Source organism: Lynx canadensis, chromosome A3 (genome assembly GCF_007474595.2).
Source record: "Lynx canadensis isolate LIC74 chromosome A3, mLynCan4.pri.v2, whole genome shotgun sequence".
In the NCBI taxonomy this organism is placed as follows: Eukaryota; Metazoa; Chordata; class Mammalia; order Carnivora; family Felidae; genus Lynx; species Lynx canadensis.
Genome location: NC_044305.1, coordinates 33,525,918 through 33,547,257, shown reverse-complemented (window position 1 = coordinate 33,547,257; position 21,340 = coordinate 33,525,918). Strand labels below are relative to the sequence as shown.

At 38.3% G+C, this 21,340-nt stretch overlaps 1 protein-coding gene across 1 annotated transcript in view; it reads left to right on the top strand.

The window, feature by feature from the left end:
- The window catches only part of TMX4 (thioredoxin related transmembrane protein 4), a 51,186-nt gene extending 30,861 nt beyond the window's left edge, over positions 1-20,325 (top strand). Inside the window, exons 5-8 of the mRNA XM_030310079.1 lie at positions 692-737; positions 9,987-10,088; positions 14,942-15,005; positions 16,166-20,325. Of these exons, the coding sequence (XP_030165939.1) occupies positions 692-737; positions 9,987-10,088; positions 14,942-15,005; positions 16,166-16,524 (571 nt within the window). The 3' untranslated portion in view covers positions 16,525-20,325. The remainder of the gene's footprint in view (positions 1-691; positions 738-9,986; positions 10,089-14,941; positions 15,006-16,165) is intronic.
- Positions 20,326-21,340: the final 1,015 nt, after the last annotated feature.

Sequence of the window (21,340 nt, the reverse complement as noted above, 5' to 3'; positions counted from 1 at the left end):
AGGGAGAAATTACTAATGTAGGAAAAGGAATGGCAGAAAGAACCAAGTCATTAACAAGACTAAAGTGTCCAAGACTAAAGATCCAAGACGCAAATCGAGGAATTAGACTGTGGTAGGGCAGATCAACTTTCTCTGCTGTAACAGGAGGAGGTAGATCAGGTGTACACCAGGCTCAGATTTGATGGTGGGAAGATAAGAGAGGTCACACAATGGCTTCTGATTTCACAGGGACATACAAGGAGTTATTTGTTAGCTAAGCATGCATGGAAAGGGGAGGGTGCGGAAGGTCTGAAGAGAGGAAAAAGACATGAGCTATCATCTCAAGTGGAGCCTAAGACAATGCAGTATTGAGTGCTTCCTGAGGTTTGTGACTGGGAAGGGGGAGCAGTCAGTCAGTCATGTGGTTTTCTCCAGAGACACGCAGCTGCCCAGGGTTGGAGTTTTTGCCAGGTATGTATAATGGTGGGAGAAAGGGCCAGGGGGGTTGAATGTATTTATAGCAGAGGAATTGAAATGAAGGCTATGAAATCTAAGCTTTATGGGAATGGAAGTAAATCCAGGAGAGAGGACAACATATTGCAAAAAGTGGAGGGGCAGATCCTTATGACCTAAGCTTTGTTTTGGTTTGTTTCATCATAGTATATATCACCAGTGGTTCTCCTTCTCTTCATTTATTAATTTTTTTTTTTAGGATGTCTGGAATGGCTGGTCTATTTAGCATCTCTGGCAAGATATGGGTGAGTAATTAAATATACCTTTTGTGACTATCTTGGCAGAGAGGTTTTTAAGGAGTAAGAATGTAGCTTCTAAGCAATAGGAAAGTAAACACTTATAAGTACTTTTGTAATTCACTTTTCTCCTTACGGCACACAATTGCTCTCATGTGGAGTCCCCAGTAGAAACGTGTCTCTGTGTAGAAGGGCATAAATTGAACACGGACCTGTAACTACTGTGTCAAAGTCCTATTCTGTGTGTCAGGGATCAGCAAACTATATCTTGGGGACTGGCCACCTGTTTTGATAACTTTTATTAGAACACATTAGTTTTCATTCATTGCCTGTTGTCTAGAACTACTTTCATGCTATGATGGTAGAGTTGAGTAGTTGTGACAGAGACCATGTGTCCCACAAGCCGAAGATATTTACTCTGTGACAATTTAAGAAGAACTTCGAGTGTCCCTTGTATATGTGATTTTATCATTTCCCTGAGTCATTTCAGTGAGTTAGAACTGTTATTTAGGTTAAAATTTGAACAATTATATAATCTTGAATGTGTTACGTAATCTTTTACTTCCATTTATGTGTAGGATGGGCTAAATTTTGCCAAATTTAACAAACTTGCTGTGGAATTAAATATATATCCTTAAAGTATTTCAAAAAAAATCTTTAGAAGTGTGTACTTATATTTGTCTTTTCAAACTATGATTCTAAGTCATGATGTCATATTTGGAACTTAACATTCAAGAAGTTCATAAGACTCTTCTGTTTCTCATGCACATCAGTGTATGTTTAGGAAATTTAAGAACAACCTTTTGCATCCTAGTTTTTCAGTTATATTTTATTTTCTGCCTTGTGAGGTAGAATAGTAACTTCAGAATTTTTTAAAAACAGAAATTAAGTTTGTCACTTGGATTCAGTATTTCTTAATGTTTGTTAATTATTTTTTAGCATTTGTGTATGATATTAAATAATAACTTGGATTTTCCCTCTCACCAGATAGCATGAGTTTTATATGGTTTCCTTCTACTATTTTCTTAACACTGGTGAGAAGTTTATTCAGGATTTGAGAATTATGAATTGCCAACTGGAAATTGAGAGTAAGGATTTTACCTTTTGCAGTATGTTGACACTGAAGGTTGTCAGAGTCATATATTCTGATAGCCATCTGAGAACGTTGTAGCCTTATAATGTCTAATTGAACAGGATACTCATAATAGATGGATTTCAGGAATCATGAGAGCAAGATCTTGGCATTGAGCCTATAATAAGTGCAGGTCAAGAGATGAATTTGTTTAGTTGTTTAAGAAGAGCTTGGATGGAAGTTGGTCATCAATTTCACACATTGTAAAAGAGATGTATTTTCAAATACAGTATCTGGGAAGAAAAATGTAAAATAAGTTTATTTTCAAATACAGTATCTGGGAAGAAAAACAATTACTTTGACCTCATATAACTTGGCATTGGTGCTTTGATAAGCAAGAGTTTAGGTAAGGAGTTACAGTTTTTCATTTTATCATGCAAATAATTACAATATGTGGCATTGTTGTGTCAAGGCCAGGAGTGGGTATTTTATCTTCATACACACAGTGCTCCAGCCATGGGCAAGCATGGAAAGATTCTGTGTGGATGTGTCAGACTGCAAAAAAAAAAAGGGGGGGCATTTTGGAGAATAGAATATGATCTGTCTCTGAATAACCAATTGAGATGTTCTTCTTAGTGATTGAGAAGTAGAGTATATATGATATTTATATACACATGTATATTTAGAATATATTTCCCAATATTTAAAAGGGGACAAAAGAAGATAGTTTTATAGAATAAACTGTTAAATTTGACACACAGTTACATTTTACACTCTACAGAATCACTTTTATCTAATATTAATACCATATTTTTTTTCTTTTTTGTCAGTATTTGCCTGGAATGTTTTCCACTTTCAACCTTTTTAATTGCTTTTTCTGTTTTGAATGAGTCTTGTAAAATGCATACAGCAACAAGTAATTCTTTTAAATGATAAATTTAGTCCATTTATGTTTATTAGCATCAGTAATGTATTTGCCCTGACTATAGATTTTGTGTGTGGGGGGGGGGGTGTGCGCGCGCGTGCACGTTGGGGGTTAACGTGACTAAAAGAACATAAATGGTAAGTCTGTAGATTATTTTGATTTCTTCGTATGTGTATTCATTACCTTAAAAATCTGTGATAGAAATCATGTATCACCCTCTGTATCAGCATCTAGGTTTTTCAAGTCTCTTGGCAACTTTTGTAGTTTCTTCTTTTCTTAGAAACAAGTTTCCAGACTTGCATGAAATCTCTGGGAAGGGCTCTCACAACCTGTTTCCAGAATTGAGCCCTGGCCCTCTTATTCAAAGAGGGTATGATTTTCAGCCTGGTTCCCACCTCAGCCTTCAGGTGTAGTCTTGCCTTTTTACACCTAAAGAACCACTTACTGAGCCAGTCCTCCTAGCTGATTACCCAGCCCACTCAGCATATTTAGCCAGCACATCTCCCTTGCCCAAGATCCTTTCATCAGTTGAATGTATAATTGTGGGGAACATAATCTGTTTATAACTCATGTCTAGACAATATAAAACTATAGTGCAATCATATTAACAGTGAACAAAAGAAACAGCATGTAGAGAGAGAGGGAGGGAGAGGGAGAGGGAATGGCAAGAACTAAATGAGTATAAAGTCTTTAAGGAAGAAGATCAAAACAGGGAAGAAGGAAAGACACAGAGTGGCTAATACCAGTGAGACAAGATTGTTGATGCCCACCCACAATCTCTTATCCTACTGAGATGTTGTGGCTACATAGACAGATAGAAGTCAGTGTTTCTTTTTTTTAAATTTTTTTTTCAACGTTTATTTATTTTTGGGACAGAGAGAGACAGAGCATGAACGGGGGAGGGGCAGAGAGAGAGGGAGACACAGAATCGGAAACAGGCTCCAGGCTCCGAGCCATCAGCCCAGAGCCTAACGCGGGGCTCGAACTCACGGACCGCGAGATCGTGACCTGGCTGAAATCGGACGCTTAACCGACTTCGCCACCCAGGCGCCCCAAGAAGTCAGTGTTTCTTCAGCAACAGTCTAACCATGCATGAGTGGCTGGTTATGTATAATACTTTTATGGGGGTGTTGCAGAGCGCCTGGATGGCTCAGTTGGTTAAGGCTCCAACTCTTGATATCAGCACAGGTCATAATCTCGCAGTTAGTGTGTTTGAGACTCATATCAGGCTCTGTGCTGACAGCGTGGAGCCTGCTTGGGATTTTCTCTCTCCCTCTGTATGTGCCCCTCCCCTGCTCACACTCACGTGCAAGTACTCTCTTTCATGCTTTCTCTCTCTCTCTCAAAATAAATTAAATAAGCATTAAAAAAATACTTCTATAGGGAAGATTTTATGTTATTAAGTGGGGGAAAAGATAAAACAGTTTGTGTAAGGTTAAATTCGTATGGAGTTTTTATGTGTATATAGGAAAATGCTTGGAAGGAGATTAATCAAATATCAACAGTAGCTATCTTTGATACTGAAATTATGGCTGATTTTTTAAAAATCTCTTATCTTGCTCTGTATTTGTCTTTTTTTCTGTAATGAAAAGATAAAATAAAAAGAAGAGCAGCATCTATAAGATCAGAGCCTACTTAACTAATCCTTAAAGTCCTTGAGTTTCTGCTTTAGTAGTGAAGCCAGCCTGCTGGGTCTGGCAATTTGGAAATAAGAACTTGTCCTCAGGATGTCAGAATTGCTTGGTGAGGAGACACCCACACAGCTGAGTTCCTATGAACTCAAGGGTTTTGTTGTGCTCTACATTTGGCTTTCTTAACTCTACACCAACCTCCCATATGTTCTTGCTTGAATAAACGCTTGAGTGAAGAAGTTCCTTGAATTGTGTTATAAGCCAGATCCTGTGAGCTTCCTGCTGTCCTCTGGAATCTGAGGGATGCTTGGTAGGTAACTTGTACAACAATGTGGGAAAAGTGGGGGGAGGGGTGGTTGATAATCTCAAATGTTCTGTCCAGTGATGATGGTATCCACCTATGTATTTTAATTTTTATATAAACTCCTAGAAGTCACCGCCACTTTAACTGTAACACTTAGCCTCACATGTAGTCTTGACATTTGCCTACCTCATTAGAGTCACTGAAGCCTGGAAGATGTACAACTCAAGGAATTTCTCAAAGAATGGATAGACATTTTCTAGATATGGAATTGGTACTGATTATATATTTTTGGTAGCAATATAAAATTTCTTTGAAGTTTTCAAAGAAATTTTATTGAAATTATAAAAAGTCACACAACTTAATGAAAAATATTAACAAATATAAAAGATAGTACAAGGTGAGACTAATGTCATGAAAGCAATGTACAGGAGATTGAACTTGGGAAGCACTGTCGCTGAGTCTGGGGCCACAGTCAGGGTTAGGAATCCTGGAGCTGTTGTCTGTGACACATGTATGAAGAGACTTCTAGTCTTTTGTCTTTTCATCTCTTTTCATAGTTAGCGACAGTGGTGCAGGTAGGAATTAGCTTTCTGTCTTCCAGAGAAACAACTCATTGTTCTCCACCTTGTGTGTGTATCTCTGAATCCATTAGTTTCCCCTGCTATAAACTGTTGTCACTAGAACACTTTGAGTGCTTAGCATAGAACCTGGCACGTAGTCAGTACTTGGTAACTGTTTCTTGTTAGTTGTATTCATTGATCATTTGTCATCATGATTTTACTTTTTACCTCTGACTAGTCAATAAGGAATACTTTATCTTTTTATTCATTTATGTTTTAATCCAAGCTGATAACAGGATTAAAATAGGATTGTATGCCAGTTGTACAACGTGTACGTTTGTGAACGAGGTTTAGCATTTGCATGCATTTCAGTAATTATTTGATTTGGTGAATTTTTGCTGCTTGCTGAGCTAATGTAGTATGTAACTTACTTCAGTGTTATGGCTGTTATGCAAGGATGTAGGCAGTAAGGTATGCTGCGTCTTTGGGAGGACAGTCGATGATGGAGAAGATTTAACGCTCTATGAATCCCTCGCAATGAGCATTAAAGGCCATGAGTATTTAGACTGGAAAATAATGAGAGTGTTTTTTTTTTTCAAAGTGGGACTACTTTTTCCAAAATTTTAATTCTAGTGTAATTAACAAATAGTGCTATATTAGTTTCAAGTGTACAATATAGTGACTCAGCCATTCTATGTATTACTCAGTGCTCATCATGATAAGTGAACTCTTAATCCCCTTCACCTATTTCACCCATCCCCCACCCACCTCCCATCTGGTAACCATCAATTTGTTCTTTATGGTTAAGAACATGTTTTTTGGTTTGTGTCTTTTTTTCTTTGTTTTGTTTCTTAAATTCCACATGAGTGAAATCATATGAATTTGTCTTTGATAACTTATTTCACTTAGCATTTTACACTCTAGATCCATCCATGTTGTTGCAAATGGCAAGATTTCATTTTTTATAGCTAAGTAATATTCCATTGTACATATGTACCACATCTTTATCCACTCATCTGTTGATGAAACTCAGGTTGCTTCCATAATTTGGCTCTTATAAATAATGCTGCAAAAAACATAGGGGTACATGTATCTTTTCCAGTTGGTGTTTTCATATTCTTTGGGTAAATACCCAGTAGTGGAATTACTGGATCACATGATAGTTCTATTTTTAACTTTTTGAGGAACCTCCATACTGTTTTCCATGTTGGCTGCACCAGTTTGCATTCATACTAGCAGTGCCTGAGGATTCTTTTTCTCCACATCCACACCAACACTTAACAAGAGTATATTTTAAAGCTCTCAAAACATTTCTCTGTGTTTTAGATAGTGGCATCTCATCTCTTACTGTTTTGAGGGTTTTTTTTTTCCTTGTGAAGTTATCTAGAACCATATTATAGTGGGATGGTGTACACCCACAAAATACCTCTCTCAATGCCTACAAGAGGCTGCAAGATTGTGTCTTGTTGCAAGTGTGAGAGTAAAACATCGCAGGTGAAGTGAACCCTTGGCCATTACTAGAGAAAGTCTTTGTGAGCTGCTCCCATGTAGGGCAGATGTTTTGCGGATTCTGATCTGTGTTTGAAAGGGATATTGGGTTTGTCCCAAATGTCCTCAGAGTATATCCACATTGATGGGATCAAAATCCAAAAGGTTCTCGTGTAATTCAGGGCCAGCCCAGCTCTGAATGAGACTGTGCAACACTAGGCTGGATGGGTGCCCTTGGGCAGTATCTAACCTGACTTGCAGTGGTTCTGATCCCAGATCAGTTACAGATCTCTATAGAGAGAAGGCTCTAGCTCTGATCCATAGATGCCTTGGCCTTACTCCATTCCTTAAATCCATCTGACCACAGGGTAGAATGTTCTTCTCATTTATTCTACTGTAATGGTGTCTTCATCAGTCCTCTCAAATCTGTATCTAGCCAAAAATTAGCTCTAATTCAGTTATTTATTACAATAGTGCAGTATAAGTCATCAGGCCCATTAGATGATATTTTTGTGCTTTTTTTTTTTAATGTTTTATTTATTTTTGAGACAGGGAGAGACAGTGCATGAACAGGGGAGGGTCAGAGAGAGGGAGACACAGAATCTGAAACAGCCTCCAGGCTCTGAGCTGTCAGCACAGAGCCTGACACGGGGCTCGAACTCACAGACCGCGAGATCATGACCTGAGCCGAAGTCGGCTGCTTAACCGACTGAGCCACCCAGGCACCCCTATTTTTGTGCTTTTTAAAGAAACAGTAAGATGCTTCCGTATAATGAGATATAATATTGAACAAGGATCAATATTTTCCACAAATGAAAACTGTCACTTTGGCAATTAAAGAAACAGAAATATAGGAATCTAAAACTGAGATCAGTTTGAATCAGTTATTACTTGAAAATATATATATATATATCAAAATTTCAAGTACTCAATACCACAAACCCCAACACTCTTAAGGTGTTCTAAAACTATTTGTGGACTCAGACAAAGTAAACAGATAAGGATTTATGTCTGCAATTGTGAAAACACAACTTGGTTAATGAGGCTTTAATATTAATCAACTAAAAGACCACAAGATGGCAGGGTTTCTCTAAGAGGCTCAAATAAATCCTTTAAAGAGTAAGTGAGGCTCAAATAAATCCTTTAAATGGTAAGTTGATACAAGAAAATTGAAGCAGAGCTTGCTACAATAAGAAGATATTTTGAATGCACTAAGAAATGTCTGACTTGGAATGCAATAATTCAAAGGCAAACAATTTACTTAATTCTAGAAAATAACTTAGAAAATTTCTTGAAGGTTACTTTAATCATTTATTTTGCAGAAAGGGCCTAAGGACCTAAAGTCTAGAAGGACTAATAACTGGACATTATTCATTCCAGCCATATAGACGGATATTATTTATAAAGCAAGCTCCAGAATGCGTATTTCTATGGGTCAGCACAAAGCCAGACTGACTTTCCATATCTTTTAATTCTTCGGCACATTTCAGAGTTTAATCCTGATAGTGGCACTGAGTCATCAAGAAAAGCATAAACTATGAAAACACAGAATCTGTATGATACATTTTAGAACTTACACTGAACAGAATTTGAATAAAGCAAGCTTTTGCTATCCCAAATACCTCTTTTGCCTACTGGGCAGCGCAATGTTAGATTATTCTTTTTTTTTTTTTTTAATTTGTTTAATTGTTTATTTTTGAGAGAGAGAGTGTGAGCAGGGGAGGGGCAGAGAGAGAGGGAGACACAGAATCTGAAGCAAACTCTAGGCTCTGAGCTGTCAGCATAGAGCCCGATGCGGGGCTTGAACTCATGAACTGTGAAATCGTGACCTGAGCTAAAGTCTGACACTTAACCAACTGAGCCACTCAGACACCCCAGATTATTTTTAATAAACAATTGCCTCGGCTGAAGATAAAATGATGACCAGTTCCATCAACAGAGCACAGATGATAGTTTTACAAATCACAAGTTGTTTGCATTTCCTATGAATAATTGAAGGATTTGCTAGTATCTTTTTTTTGTTCAATAAGTATTTATTGAACACTTTGCACGTATCAGTATGTAAATTACTCGCTGGGTCTTTAGATCTATCTCTTCTAATGAATGAGAAATTGGGAGAGAGGAGATCTCAGATTATTCTAGACCAATTAACTAGCTTTTTTGTTTGTTGGTTTATCATTCAGAATTAAGCCAGAATAAAATATATTATTTAATTGTATTGGCATTTATAAATGGAAAAGCCAACAGGAGATACTTGAGTAATTTGGATTTTGAGAAATATTAAAATAGAAACTAGGACTCATTGTCACCCACCTCATCAGCTCTAGGCAAGTCATTCAGTTGTTACCTCTGCTTGCTTGTGGCATTTAGCTCGGGGCCATTTCATCTTGTGTCCGGTAAGTGCTTGGATTGGAGTGAATGACTGCTTTGGAGCTGGAAGGGCCTAACACAGATGATCACTAAGCCATCATGATGAAGCATGGCTCCTACAAGCCCACATTTAAAAGGGCCTTGGCACCAAACTAGTAGGTTCATATTTGTATGACTTAGCATGTAAATAATTTCTAGCAAAAATGGTATCTCTTCACTGATTTTTTAAAGTATCTGACATCAAATAGGGTCTGAGGGAACAGTAAGAATGAAGGGATGTGAGCTCTACTCAAAAGACTGATGGAATCTCATTTGTTCATAATGAATTAACTGGAAAAATTTTTTCTGTGTAATATTATATTTTCAGTTTTATGGTGAATTACGAAAGTTGTTGAAGATGGGTGGGGTAGAGTAATGGTCTGATTAGAAAAAAGGAAGTATGGAGACATTTTAAATGGTTGATACTCTGTAAGTAGTAATTTAGTTTCACTTAATTGACAAAGGCCCAAGAAGTTTAATTTTTTATGGATGCCATATGATGAGTAAAAATTGAGATACAGAATTATTAGGGGAGAATGACCAAAAAGAATCTATGAAATGATGAAAGGAGGGGCTAGAAAAACAATTCTGCCAGAGTTCTACCAGATCATGAACAAAGAAATAGAACTCAAAGAAGTATAACTTGAGAACAAAGGTCAAGATATGACCTTGATTATTACTCTCAGATTTTCAATGTTGTAAAATCTGACTTGTTCTTGAAGAATCATATAGATGCAGACTGGATGACCTTTGTGGGACCTCATACATGTAGAAATAATTTGCTGACTTGAGTTATAGCTAGGGAGGGAGATTCAAACATATTTGGTAATAAGTAAAGATTTTATTTTATATTTTTCTTCTGATTACAGCATCTTCACAACTATTTCACAGTGACCCTTGGAATTCCTGCTTGGTGTTCTTATGTCTTTTTCATCATGGCCACCTTGATTTTTGGCCTTCTCATGGGTCTGGTAAGAAATAATGCCATTTCCCCCACTTTCTGTAAAGCCACATGGATTTTATGCAAAACTAGAAAGCAGCCAAGAAAGAAAAGATGCATAAACAAATATCATTTTGTGTATAATCTAAGAAGTTAAGTAGCATTTACTTGTTTGATATTACTGTCAGTGGTAATTTGAGATATAATGGAAAATTCATTTAATTGTTATCTCCTAATCCTATCCTGAAATATCCTGAAGATGTGTGCTGCCTAGAATATAGGCAGTAATGAAAGAATTGGAGACCTTATGTGAATTCATAGTCCGTTTCCAAGACAACCAAGTCAGCTGTGATTTCACACATTGCCTACTTGATTGGAACACTGTGGTGATAAGGCCAAACCTGTGAATTTGTTCCTTGAGTGAACAAGATGACTTTTTTCTTGTTCATATCCTCCAACTGAATCTCTAATCCTGACCAGCTACTTATACATAGACTCTAGTTATTCCAAGGTGGATTTTGTAAGATAAGGTAGACAAAAAACACAGTCATTATTATGGGAAAAAATAAGATGCAAAGCACATTACTATGTCTTCTTTCGGTGTAAAAAGTGGTATCTAATAGGTATCTGTGCATTTTCTTCCTAGATGTTTTAGGTAAGAATTGAAATAATAAATTTATTTATTTAGCTGTATAGACAACTGTAAGGGTTTTGGCATGTTTTACTCTTATATAATTTTTTAATCTTTCTTTTTACCCACACTTGATCAATTTGAGCTTTAAGCTCTAAGATAAGTTCTTTTTTTTTTTAAGTATATTTATTTTGGAGAGAGTGCACATGTGTGCAAGCCAGGGAAGGGAGAGAGAATCTCAAGCAATCCCCAGTGTCAGCACAGAGCCTGACACAGGGCTTGAACTCATGAACTGTGAGATCATGACCTGAGCCAAAATCCAGTCAGATGCTTACTGAGTCTCCCAGGTGCCCCAAGATAAGTCTTTAAAACCATTGTGCTATATATTTATCGCACAGCTCCTAAACGCTATATGATAGGAATAATTGATGATTATTAAGAATTTATGTAAAAAGGACAAACATTTAGGTAGGTCTGTCCTTACACTGTATAATGCATTTCAGCTCTTTAGCAAGTTCTTTTTATTTTATTTGTTTACCTTTTTTAAATTAGCAAGTTCTTTTTAAAAAATTAGCTTAAAGTGTTAGCAGTTGCTTTTATCCATATTGATATATAACTTGGGATGACAAAGTCAGACTCCCAAGAAGCCAAGGAGGCTTTTATTTGATTCGATTTGGCTTTGCTACAAACATGCTTATTTCAAATTATGGTATATTTGATTTGTGACTGCTGGTGTTAGCTTCACAGGTGGGGATGGAACTCAGATATGTCATTCATTAGCTTGCATTAATCCTAGTGCTAACTAACATGTCCCTGACTGACTGGCCTTAAAGTATTTGACTTTGTATAAAGCTGACTGGATATAAATATGCTTCTCCTATCTATGGTCTAGTTCTGGATTGTTCTGGTGGTGTCTTTCAGGGCCACATGAGTGTGAGGCTTTTGTAGGGGGAGCACCATGAGATACTGGGTGGTTCTCAAGTGGAGTTATGGAGAATGTAGGTTGAGTGTGAGCCTTTTGGAAGACCATTGGAAACTCTTCTCAGCATAAAGGCTCTTTGAAATTTATCTTTGAGGTCAACTTTAAATTCAAGAAATCAAGTCAGGCTTGTCTATGCCCTAACTTCATTTGGGAACTTAGATTCAAATAATCAGTACAGGAGGGTTATTAAGATTTGGCCTGAAGAAACAAGAGAGTTGATTCTAGACTATTCAAGTGATTAAATGATATAGAATATCATTCCTTTATAAGAAATTGGGAGAGTAACTATTTAACAAAATAGTAATAATTTCAAAGCAGTAATAAACTCAGAAATTTTCCGGTAATACATTTCCATAAAATACCAAACACATATCTCTGATTCCTTTTCTACAACTGTAATACATACCAAAAGAAGCACACAACGACCAGAATTGTTGCCTTCAGGGAGGTCTGCAGGTGTGCAGTTCTGTCTTGTATGTCACCTTTGCCATTAACTGAGGGCTGAAAGCAGAGCCCAGGCATGCAGTCACCTGAGGCTTGGTCCTGGTGACCCTGGAAGTTCTTCCCTGTATGAATTCTTATGGAGTTTAACTTCTACAGTGGCCAGGAGGGCAGGATGTTTTCCATAGAGAAGTCATTTCCTGATCAAGTCATTGTTTCCCATAAGCCTATTATGTTTTCTACTTTTTCCTAATTTTAGAAGATGAGAAGTCAAAACAAGGCTGCTGGTTTAGATTTTTGTTTGTTTTCGTGATTGAGCCTCACGATGGCTGAAATGTTAATACTAAATGTTATTTTGCACATGTCAGCAAAGGGCCCAGTTTTAGAAATCAAGTATATATTTTGCATTTTAAATCAATATGGGAAAGACCCTTAAGTGTATCATCTGTATATGAAATCACTCTGGCAGTGTCGTTTTCTGTCATCAGTGACTCTGCTCTGAAGGATAAAAGACAGCAAAGCTCTAGGCAAACAGAAGAGCAGTGGAAAACACAGGCAGCAATCATATGCCTCTACTCTCCCGTCTCCATTTCAGTTGGTATATGTGGTGACTGTCTAAATTTTGGTACTTGGGTAGATTATTTTTCTGTGTGTTGCTCCCCAGTGTCTAGCACAGAGCCTCCCTCAGAGGAGGGTCTCTAATATCAAGAGGCCTAGATTTCACTCTCTGTGAAAGGTGGCAAATCTGTCTCCCCTCCTCATTTAGTTGCATGGCTATCTGTATCTACCTGGGTCACAGCTGGAATGTGAAAATATAACCCTGGAAGGGAAGAGGAAGAAAAGGGCACTACTCCCCTATAGACCCTGCTTTTATTTATTTATTTTTTTGATTTATTTTTTTTTAACGTTTATTTATTTTTGAGACAGAGAGAGACAGAGCATGAACGGGGGAGGGGCAGAGAGAGAGGGAGACACAGAATCAGAAGCAGGCTCCAGGCTCTGAGCCATCAGCCCAGAGCCTGACGCAGGGCTCGAACTCACGGACCGTGAGATCGTGACCTGAGCTGAAGTCGGACGCTTAACCGACTGAGCCACCCAGGCGCCCCTAGACCCTGCTTTTAAACAGTGCCATTCTTAGTGGCTTAGGAAGTGGACCATTCCAAGGGAATAGTTCTCTAGATGAGAAAATAGATCTTGAACTGAGAGAATCTGGGAGAATAAGAGGGTTTTCCTTCCAGTTTCTGAATTAAGGCTATATGATGGAATTGTGTACTATTAGATATAAAATAGACTTTCATGATAGGTTAACCCAATTCCATCCTTTTGAGAGAGTTCCAGTGAGAAAGCAGTTAAATGACTTGTTCAGGGTCACACAGTTAATGAGAGACAAGGTTGAGGTTAGTATGCCTTAAGTCTTTTTCTAGGCCCTCTATACCTAGCCCTCTAGCTGGCCCAGGGAGCTTGTTCCTCACCAACCCACAGAGCTTTATGCATCCCACTGTCCTACCACACTGGTCTCCCCAGCCTTGCATTCAGGGCTTCCTCTGGATATAGGAGCCCCCATGGTCCAGTTTGGTGTAGCTTAGACAAACCAGGCAGCTGGTACTACCCATCCGCTCTGGACTATGCCCAGGGCCTTAAGTGATGCCTCCTTCAAGTGGTCATTCTTGATCCTTCCCAAACCCATAACTGGTTGTAATAGCTGAATCTTTGAAATATCTGTCAAAGTGTTTTATTCATTTTTCTTATGAAATTCATGTTCCATATTGCTTTATGTTTAAACTGCCATTTTTTCTCCTTTTTTGAACTTGTCCCCACAGAAGTTAACACGATACCTTGAACCTAATGAACCAAATTTTGAGTAAAGTGGTAAATGAATATACAGATGGTGATAATCCTGAACACAAAGTAGGGTACTCATTTGACGTTTATGAAACTGAATCAAAAGAACTATGATATCAGCTTCTTTAAAATTTTAGAGCATCTTTAAAACACTAATGTATGAAGTAGTATTACTATCTTAAAGGCCAAGTCTGGGAGTCAGCTAGGTACAAGAAGGACACTGTCCTTCTAAATGGGCAGCTTCTTCCTGGTTGTATCTTTATGTTGTGTGATGCTGCATGGGAAGGTGTGAAGAATGGCTGCAGCTTATTCTGGGTCCAGCTAACTGCACCCCACACCCATAGCTTCATCACCGTGGCCCATGCCGGACTAGGCATGGAACAGGGACTGGGATGAACCTGCCCCTAAGGAGCTTGTAGTTTATCAAGGGAGAGGAATGTTTCTAGCAAGTAGAAAATGATTCATTCATATTTCATTAAGGTCAGAGAAGAAGCCAAGTCAGTCACTGTCTAAAATAGGGTTTAGTTCATATCACTGATAACTTTTCTTGCAATTTATTTCTGTAGAAATTTCTTACGGTTCTCTTAAGAATTCTAGACCCTGAAATAAATAGCCTTTTACTCAGGCATTGGTGAGAGGCAGCCATATACAGACTAGTTTTGTTTGTCCAGAGGGGTGTTTTTAAAAAGGCCGCTTTAGACTTGACTAATAGTATCCATTTTCTTATACCTGTTTGATTTACCAGTTTTTGGTGGGATCTCTATAGACATTTGACTTTGTGACCCCTGTTATAAATCAATATTTTCCTACATTGTTACATTTGAAAAATTGGAAAGTCTTAATTATGCCCTTGTCCTTTTTGAGGACTTTTGACCAACCGCTAATTATTTGTCTGTAAATATCTGATTATAGATCCAAGACCTAAATTTGGGGCTCTTTGGTAATAAATGTCATATCTATTCACTGTAAAATCACTTTTTCCCTTCAGGTCTTGGTGATAATATCAGAATGTTTCTATGTACCACTTCCAAGGCATTTATCTGAGCGCACTGGTAAGTATGATAAACTCATGTGATAGAGTAGTTTTGGAATTCTGTGGCGTGCCCTTTTGTGCTCAGATAGATACTGGAGTTTTCCCCCCTGACTCGTGAGGTGACCAAACCATCACTACTACCAAATTCTTTGAAATATGTTTTCTAGGTCAGATTTGAACAAAAATGATTTTTTTCTTCCCTTAAATTAGGTAATACTTCATTTTGGTCATTGTTTTTCCCCTTGAGTATATGCCCTTCATTAATTAGTTGACACCTTTTCCTTCATTCCAACTAGAATGAGGGAAGAGAACTCACATTTATTGAGTCTCAACCGTGTATCAGTAACTATTCTAAATCCTATAAAAACAGTCTTCCCAAATCCTTGCACTGCTCCACACTGTTTGTGGGACTAAACAGCCCTGGGTTTTCACGTTTTTATTCCTAGTTTTGAGACTTTGCATGAAGACTTCTTTGAGACTTTATAATTGTTTAATTTTATGTGGAAGTTTAACTAAATAAGCTTATATTTCTTTTCAGTTCTTGAAGTTCTCAAGACTTGGAGATTTCCGTAGATAATTAGAAAATATATTATGTTCCTTAGAATTGTTAAAAATACCATAAACCCAGTTTAAAGTATAACTTAGGAAAAAAAGGAAATTTTATTAACTCAACTGAAAAATCTAGGGATGTTCTGGTTGCAAGCTCAGCCCAAGGGATGTTAGGTTTCTGTTTCTATGTGGCTGATTCAGTGGCTGTCAACAGCCCTAACTCAATTTTATCAGTTTATCAATTCCTGTAGAAAGAGAGAAGGCTTTTCTTCTTGACTCTGGCCAAAAAACTCCTGGGAAGTCCTGTGATTGGCTTGGCTTAAGTCACATTTCTTAACTAATCACCATGACTAGTGAGTGGGTCACTGAGTAAACCAGAAGGAACCTTTACCCTCCCTGGCTCTGTGCTCTATCAGTCAACACAGTTAGTGAACTTTCCAGAGAGGAATGGAGAAGCCCTGGATGGAGGTAGGACACCGCCAGCCAGAGATCTGTGCAGTGTGATAACATAGCTTCAGATTGGAGAAGACGGTCACGGGCCCCACCCTTTCATTTCACAGCTAACCACACTCAATTGACTGCTGAATGACCAGTTTATTCAGAGGATGTTCCCCTCTCTTCCCTCCACAGAGCAGACTCGGAGGTCAGAGGAGGCTCACAAAGCTGAACAGTTGCAGGATGCAGAGGAGGAAAAAGATGATTCAAATGAGGAAGAAAACAAGGACAGCCTTGTAGATGATGAAGAAGAGAAAGAAGACCTTGGTGATGAGGACGAAGCGGAGGAGGACGAGGAGGAGGACAGTGCTGCCGCTCGCGTGGATGAGGAGAGGAACGACGCCCAGGACCAGGGGCCCCTGAGAGAGGTCCAGGAGGATGGAGAACCTGAGCCTGAAGAAGACACGCCTGTGCAGCCCAGCCCAGCCGACACAGAGGTGGCGGAAGACACATTGAGGCAGCGCAAAAGTCAGCATGCCGATAAGGGCCCATAGGTCTAGTGACGGTGTTTCCAAGAATTCAGACCAAAGGACTGTGTCAGCTTCCCTCTGGTCTGCAGTGTAAATCAAATCCGTACTTTTTCCTGAATGAGCAAGCTTCTCTTAAAAAATGATCTCTAGTCATGTAGTCTTATGGCATTAAGCCTCATGTATATTAATGAGAGTCTTTCAGGCATGACAATCAGGAAACAGAAAGACAAACACGGTGTTAGATCTGTTTGAGCACTTAGTATGGGCACAAATTCATTTGCTTGGGGCTAGAGAGTTTTGACCTGAGAAAGCACCCCGCAGGCGCCATAAAATGAAAGCAAAGCAACATGAGCCTCCTCACAAGCAGCAGGCGTCTTGTGGAAGTCTTTTGTGTGAAGTATTCGTTTTTGTCAAATGTAAGAAACATCAGCCACCGCGGTGGAGAGACACTTTTTTAGAGGTAGAAATTGAGAGGGCCCTGGATTATTATGGTAGAAAAGAGCTTGGACATCATCCCAACTCTCTGAATCTCTTTTGCTGTGATTTATTTCTTACCTTTAGTATCTCCAACCTTCCCACCACGGGCCTGCAGGCGCCCCACACGCTTCACAATACTTCCTCAGTGATAGGCCACAGACAGCGGCCGGTTGACATCAGCCGCTTTCCTTCTTGACTTAAGGGTTTACATAATCCGGAACCAAAGCCCATGACTGCCAAGAATCTTGAATGAAATGTTGTAACCTTTGGAGATTCAAAAGGAAGTAGGGGTTTTATAGGAGTGATTTTTGTTTTTGTTTTTTGCCAAAATGTAGTAATTACTTTTTTTCAAAAAGTTCCTTTAGCAATATTCTTTTGAAGCCAGAAGTGCCCTAAGTGTTGCCAGTACAAGGTAGTCTTGTGAAGAGAACTTGAATACTTTGTTGTTTTGCTTCCATCTCAAGGGGTTCCTTGGCTCCTGAACCACTTTATTATTAACTGCAAAACCATTTCTGGTTTTCGTTCAGTGATGTGCTTTTGGTGAAAGAATTAATGAAAGTGAATATCTGGAAATGAAAGATTTGGTTTCGTTTCCTTCTTCCTTAATCTTGTAGAGAATTTTATTCCTGTAAATCTCTCAATACTCAGTCCACTAAAAGTACCCAGGGGGCCTGATTTCTTTTAAAGAATCCATCCATCTACTTCTGTCTTACCTGATTTATGTCTTAGAATAAATTCGTAAAATTAGATTCCAAGCTTATGAAAGATGTCTAAAGTTGATCCTACACCCCTTGGGTCCAGACAGAAAAACAAGTAGTACAGGTTTATGAAATTCGAAAAGTTTCTGTCATCTTTATAAAGAAATATGCAGTATACTCCTGTCTGGCTGTTTAGATAACCCTTACCTCATATTAACTTTGAACAGGGGCTCATTGGAGGAGGGGGAGGTCTGAAACTCTCTACCCTCGGACGGATGAATGGGTCTGTTGCAAGCCTCACACAAAGGGAGTTTTTATTCTGACAGAAGCTAGTTTTTAGAGATGGTTATTTTTCATCTTTCCAACTCAGTTACCTGACAGGCTCATCCCTTAGTACGGTGAGGTTCATTAACAGTCGCCAATAGTTTTTTGCTTCAGACAGCTACAGAATCTTGAGTTTGAAGCCATCACAGAACTGAGGGACTGGGGAAACCTTGACTTTGGCTCATTTCCTGCCCCTCCTGCCATGTAAGTCTCTGTTACATCCTCACCCCAAGCACCATGGTTCTGATGGTGGCAGTTATGTCTCCCTAATATTGGGAAACTTTTCTAGATCATTCTCTTCTCTTCTCTTCTGTCACTGGATTTCTTTCTCTGAAACAAAGTTTTCAAAGATCACTAAGTTCAAGTTCAGAGGTGTGGAATAAAAAAGGTTTCATTATTTGACTTTTTTGTTTAAACCTCCCCCCTTTGCCCATTCCCCTATATTAAAACTTTTTTTTTTTTAAGTGTAGTGTTTGACCAGAAGGGAAGGAATGAAGAAATAAAATCCACTTTGGCTTTTTATAAATGTAAGGCCAATTTCCAATTGGACCCCAAATAGTATCTAATTATAATAAGAAAAATATATGTTCTTTCTCAACAATACTTGTAAAAAATTGGAGGAAGAGGAGAAAACAGTTTGGAGAAGAAGGTCCATTAAAAGTTGGAGCATCTGTGGCTACAGGTACCATTTTTTTTTTTAAACATCCCAGCAAAAGATGGGGTTTTTACTCAATGGACTGATAAGTACACATCTAATTTAATCTCTTCCCACTTGAGGCCTTTAGGTTTGTTTTCAGTATTTACTGGATATAAAACTAAAGGGAAAAAGTCAACCTAAAATAATTTATGATTAGATTAACACCTCAATAGGATTTTGTGGATTTTTCATGTGGATAATATATTTAATCCAGGAGCCAAATCATGGAAACACAATTTTGATTTTAAAAATTAAAAAATAATCATGCTTCCTTATGTTGCAATATCAGTTACTTACAGAATAGTGTTTTATGTAACTCAAATCAGGAAAATTAAATAAAAGTGACTCTAGATTTTGGAATAGAAGTGAAATACTTTACATGGGAGCAGTTGGAGCAGGGTGTCTTTTCGCTGATTAGAAGGAAAATTTGAAACTTCTACCTTTTTCTTAGTTTCTTTTATCATTCATCTCTTGCTAGATCTGCTAAAGCACCCCAACTTGCTTAGAGCTCTCCCATTGAAGCAATAAGTAGACAATCCCACTTCTTTCCTTCCCTTGGAAGTGTAAGCACTGAATGGGGTGACAGGCAGGACTCCTCTACTTCACAGGTCCCTGCACTACATGGGTGCATACTTACCACCTGAACTGATGCATATGAGCCCTGTTAGCCACAGGACTCCTTAACTACAAAAAGAAATCCAAAATAATGACTGTAATAAAAAGTAAACAAGCTTTAGAGAATGCCAAATTTTGACTTTTTTATGGCCCCAATCCTTGCTGATAGCTATGGCATTGCTACATGATTTGAGTTTATATAAGCCTGCAGAGTCCACAGTGCATAACACCTTTGGGGAAGGATGATAAAAAATGTCTTCTGAAGTGAGCACTTAGCATACGACTTTTTATGACCAAGTATTTAATACTGGAGCCTGTATGCTGCTTTACAGGATGGCAAGCATTAAAGAGTCCAAAAAAAAAAAAAAAAGTAGAAACAATAGGGTACACCTAAGATTTCAGTATAAAATGTTAAATTGGCATGAAGTGAGAGAAAGAAGGGAAAGATTGGTGCTTTCGCTAATGTGTATCAACTTATCTCTGTCCAACTCAGTGTTGAAGTGTTATCTGCCAGTATTATAAATGTATAATTGACCCATCCCATCAAATATAACAACATTTTGAAAAGTATTCATGTAAATCTTTTGTGCCAACAGAAAACTTCCTCCTTGTTCAGTATCTTTACCTCAGTCCTACATTTTGATCCTCTTCAGAAGATTAGTTTGTCTTGAAAAACCAAACACGGAGTCATCAAGTCTGATGAACCTGGATGGGGCAGCTTTTTGAGTAGCTTTTCTGAACCAAGAGATTTGGTTGAAAGGCCTTTGGTAGTTTCAGACCAGGACATGGCCTTCAGATGGCCTCTTGGTCAAGTTTCACGTGAACTGTGCCATTGTTTCTGTGTGCCTCAGACCATTTTAACATGTTTCCGATGTAGTGTGATTGTATTTGTTCCTAATTAGTTTCTTTGTGCAAACGCAGTTTTTACACTAAAAATACTGTTTATTTGTATTGTAATACATTCTAAATTTGTTATTTATATTTTTTGTAATAGTCGTAATTATTTAGCTCAGAGATATTTAATTATTTTTCTCTTCATCCATGTGTTCTTTGCTTCCTCAGATAGCATCTGCAGTAACTGGAAACAGTAATAGGAAATCAAGATATAAGCCTCAAGCATTATATTGCTTGAATTACAAATCACCTTATCACAAAATTGTATAGAATCTTTGATCATATACCTTTTTATTTTATTGTAAACTTCTATTTGCAGCCAACCCTAATGATAGTGATAAGTAAAATCAAAACAGTGTATGGCTTTTCACAGAACTATTTTCACAAAAGTCATTCACCTAGGGAGTGAAAAACACTGCTTTGTTAAAAAATAATTTTCATCTGTCCATTCTGCATCCAATCTGTTTCCGCCCCCTGCCCCTTTCTTTCTGTCCTCTTTTTGACTTGGTGAAATGCAAACCACGCGCCTTTTAGCTACTTTGGAAAGTGCACAAACCAAGGACAAGTGCAAAGATCCAAGACTTCCTCTTTGTTATAGCCATTGTGTTGCCTATAGAAACTCATTTTACTCATTTGTCAGGTCTCCCTTGGCCCAGCCCTGAGGTGTGGAGGTGGCCAGGGCTGGTGAATATGGCAAAGGATGCTGCTAGTCCTTCAAGACACTGTGGACTGACCTGGTCTCCTGGGGCATGCAGAAGGCTCTGGTCTACACCTAATCCTTCTTATCATGGTAGCATTGGAAAAGCACAAAGGAGATGAGGTGACTTTTAAATGCCTTTAGGGACTGAACTATGGATATTGGATTTTTCACTTTTGAAAAAAATTTTTAATGTTTATTTTTGAGAGAGAGAGTAGGGGAGGGACAGAGACAGAGGGAGACACAGAATCTGAAGCAGGCTCCAGGCTCCAAGCCATCAGCACAGAGACCGAAGTGGGGCTTGAACCCACAAACCATGAGATAATGACCTGAGCTGAAGTTGGACGCTTACCGACTGAGCCACCCATGCTCCCCTGGATTTTTCACTTTTGAAAAGATGGTAACGGATGTGCAGTTAGAAGAAAATGATTAAACTTC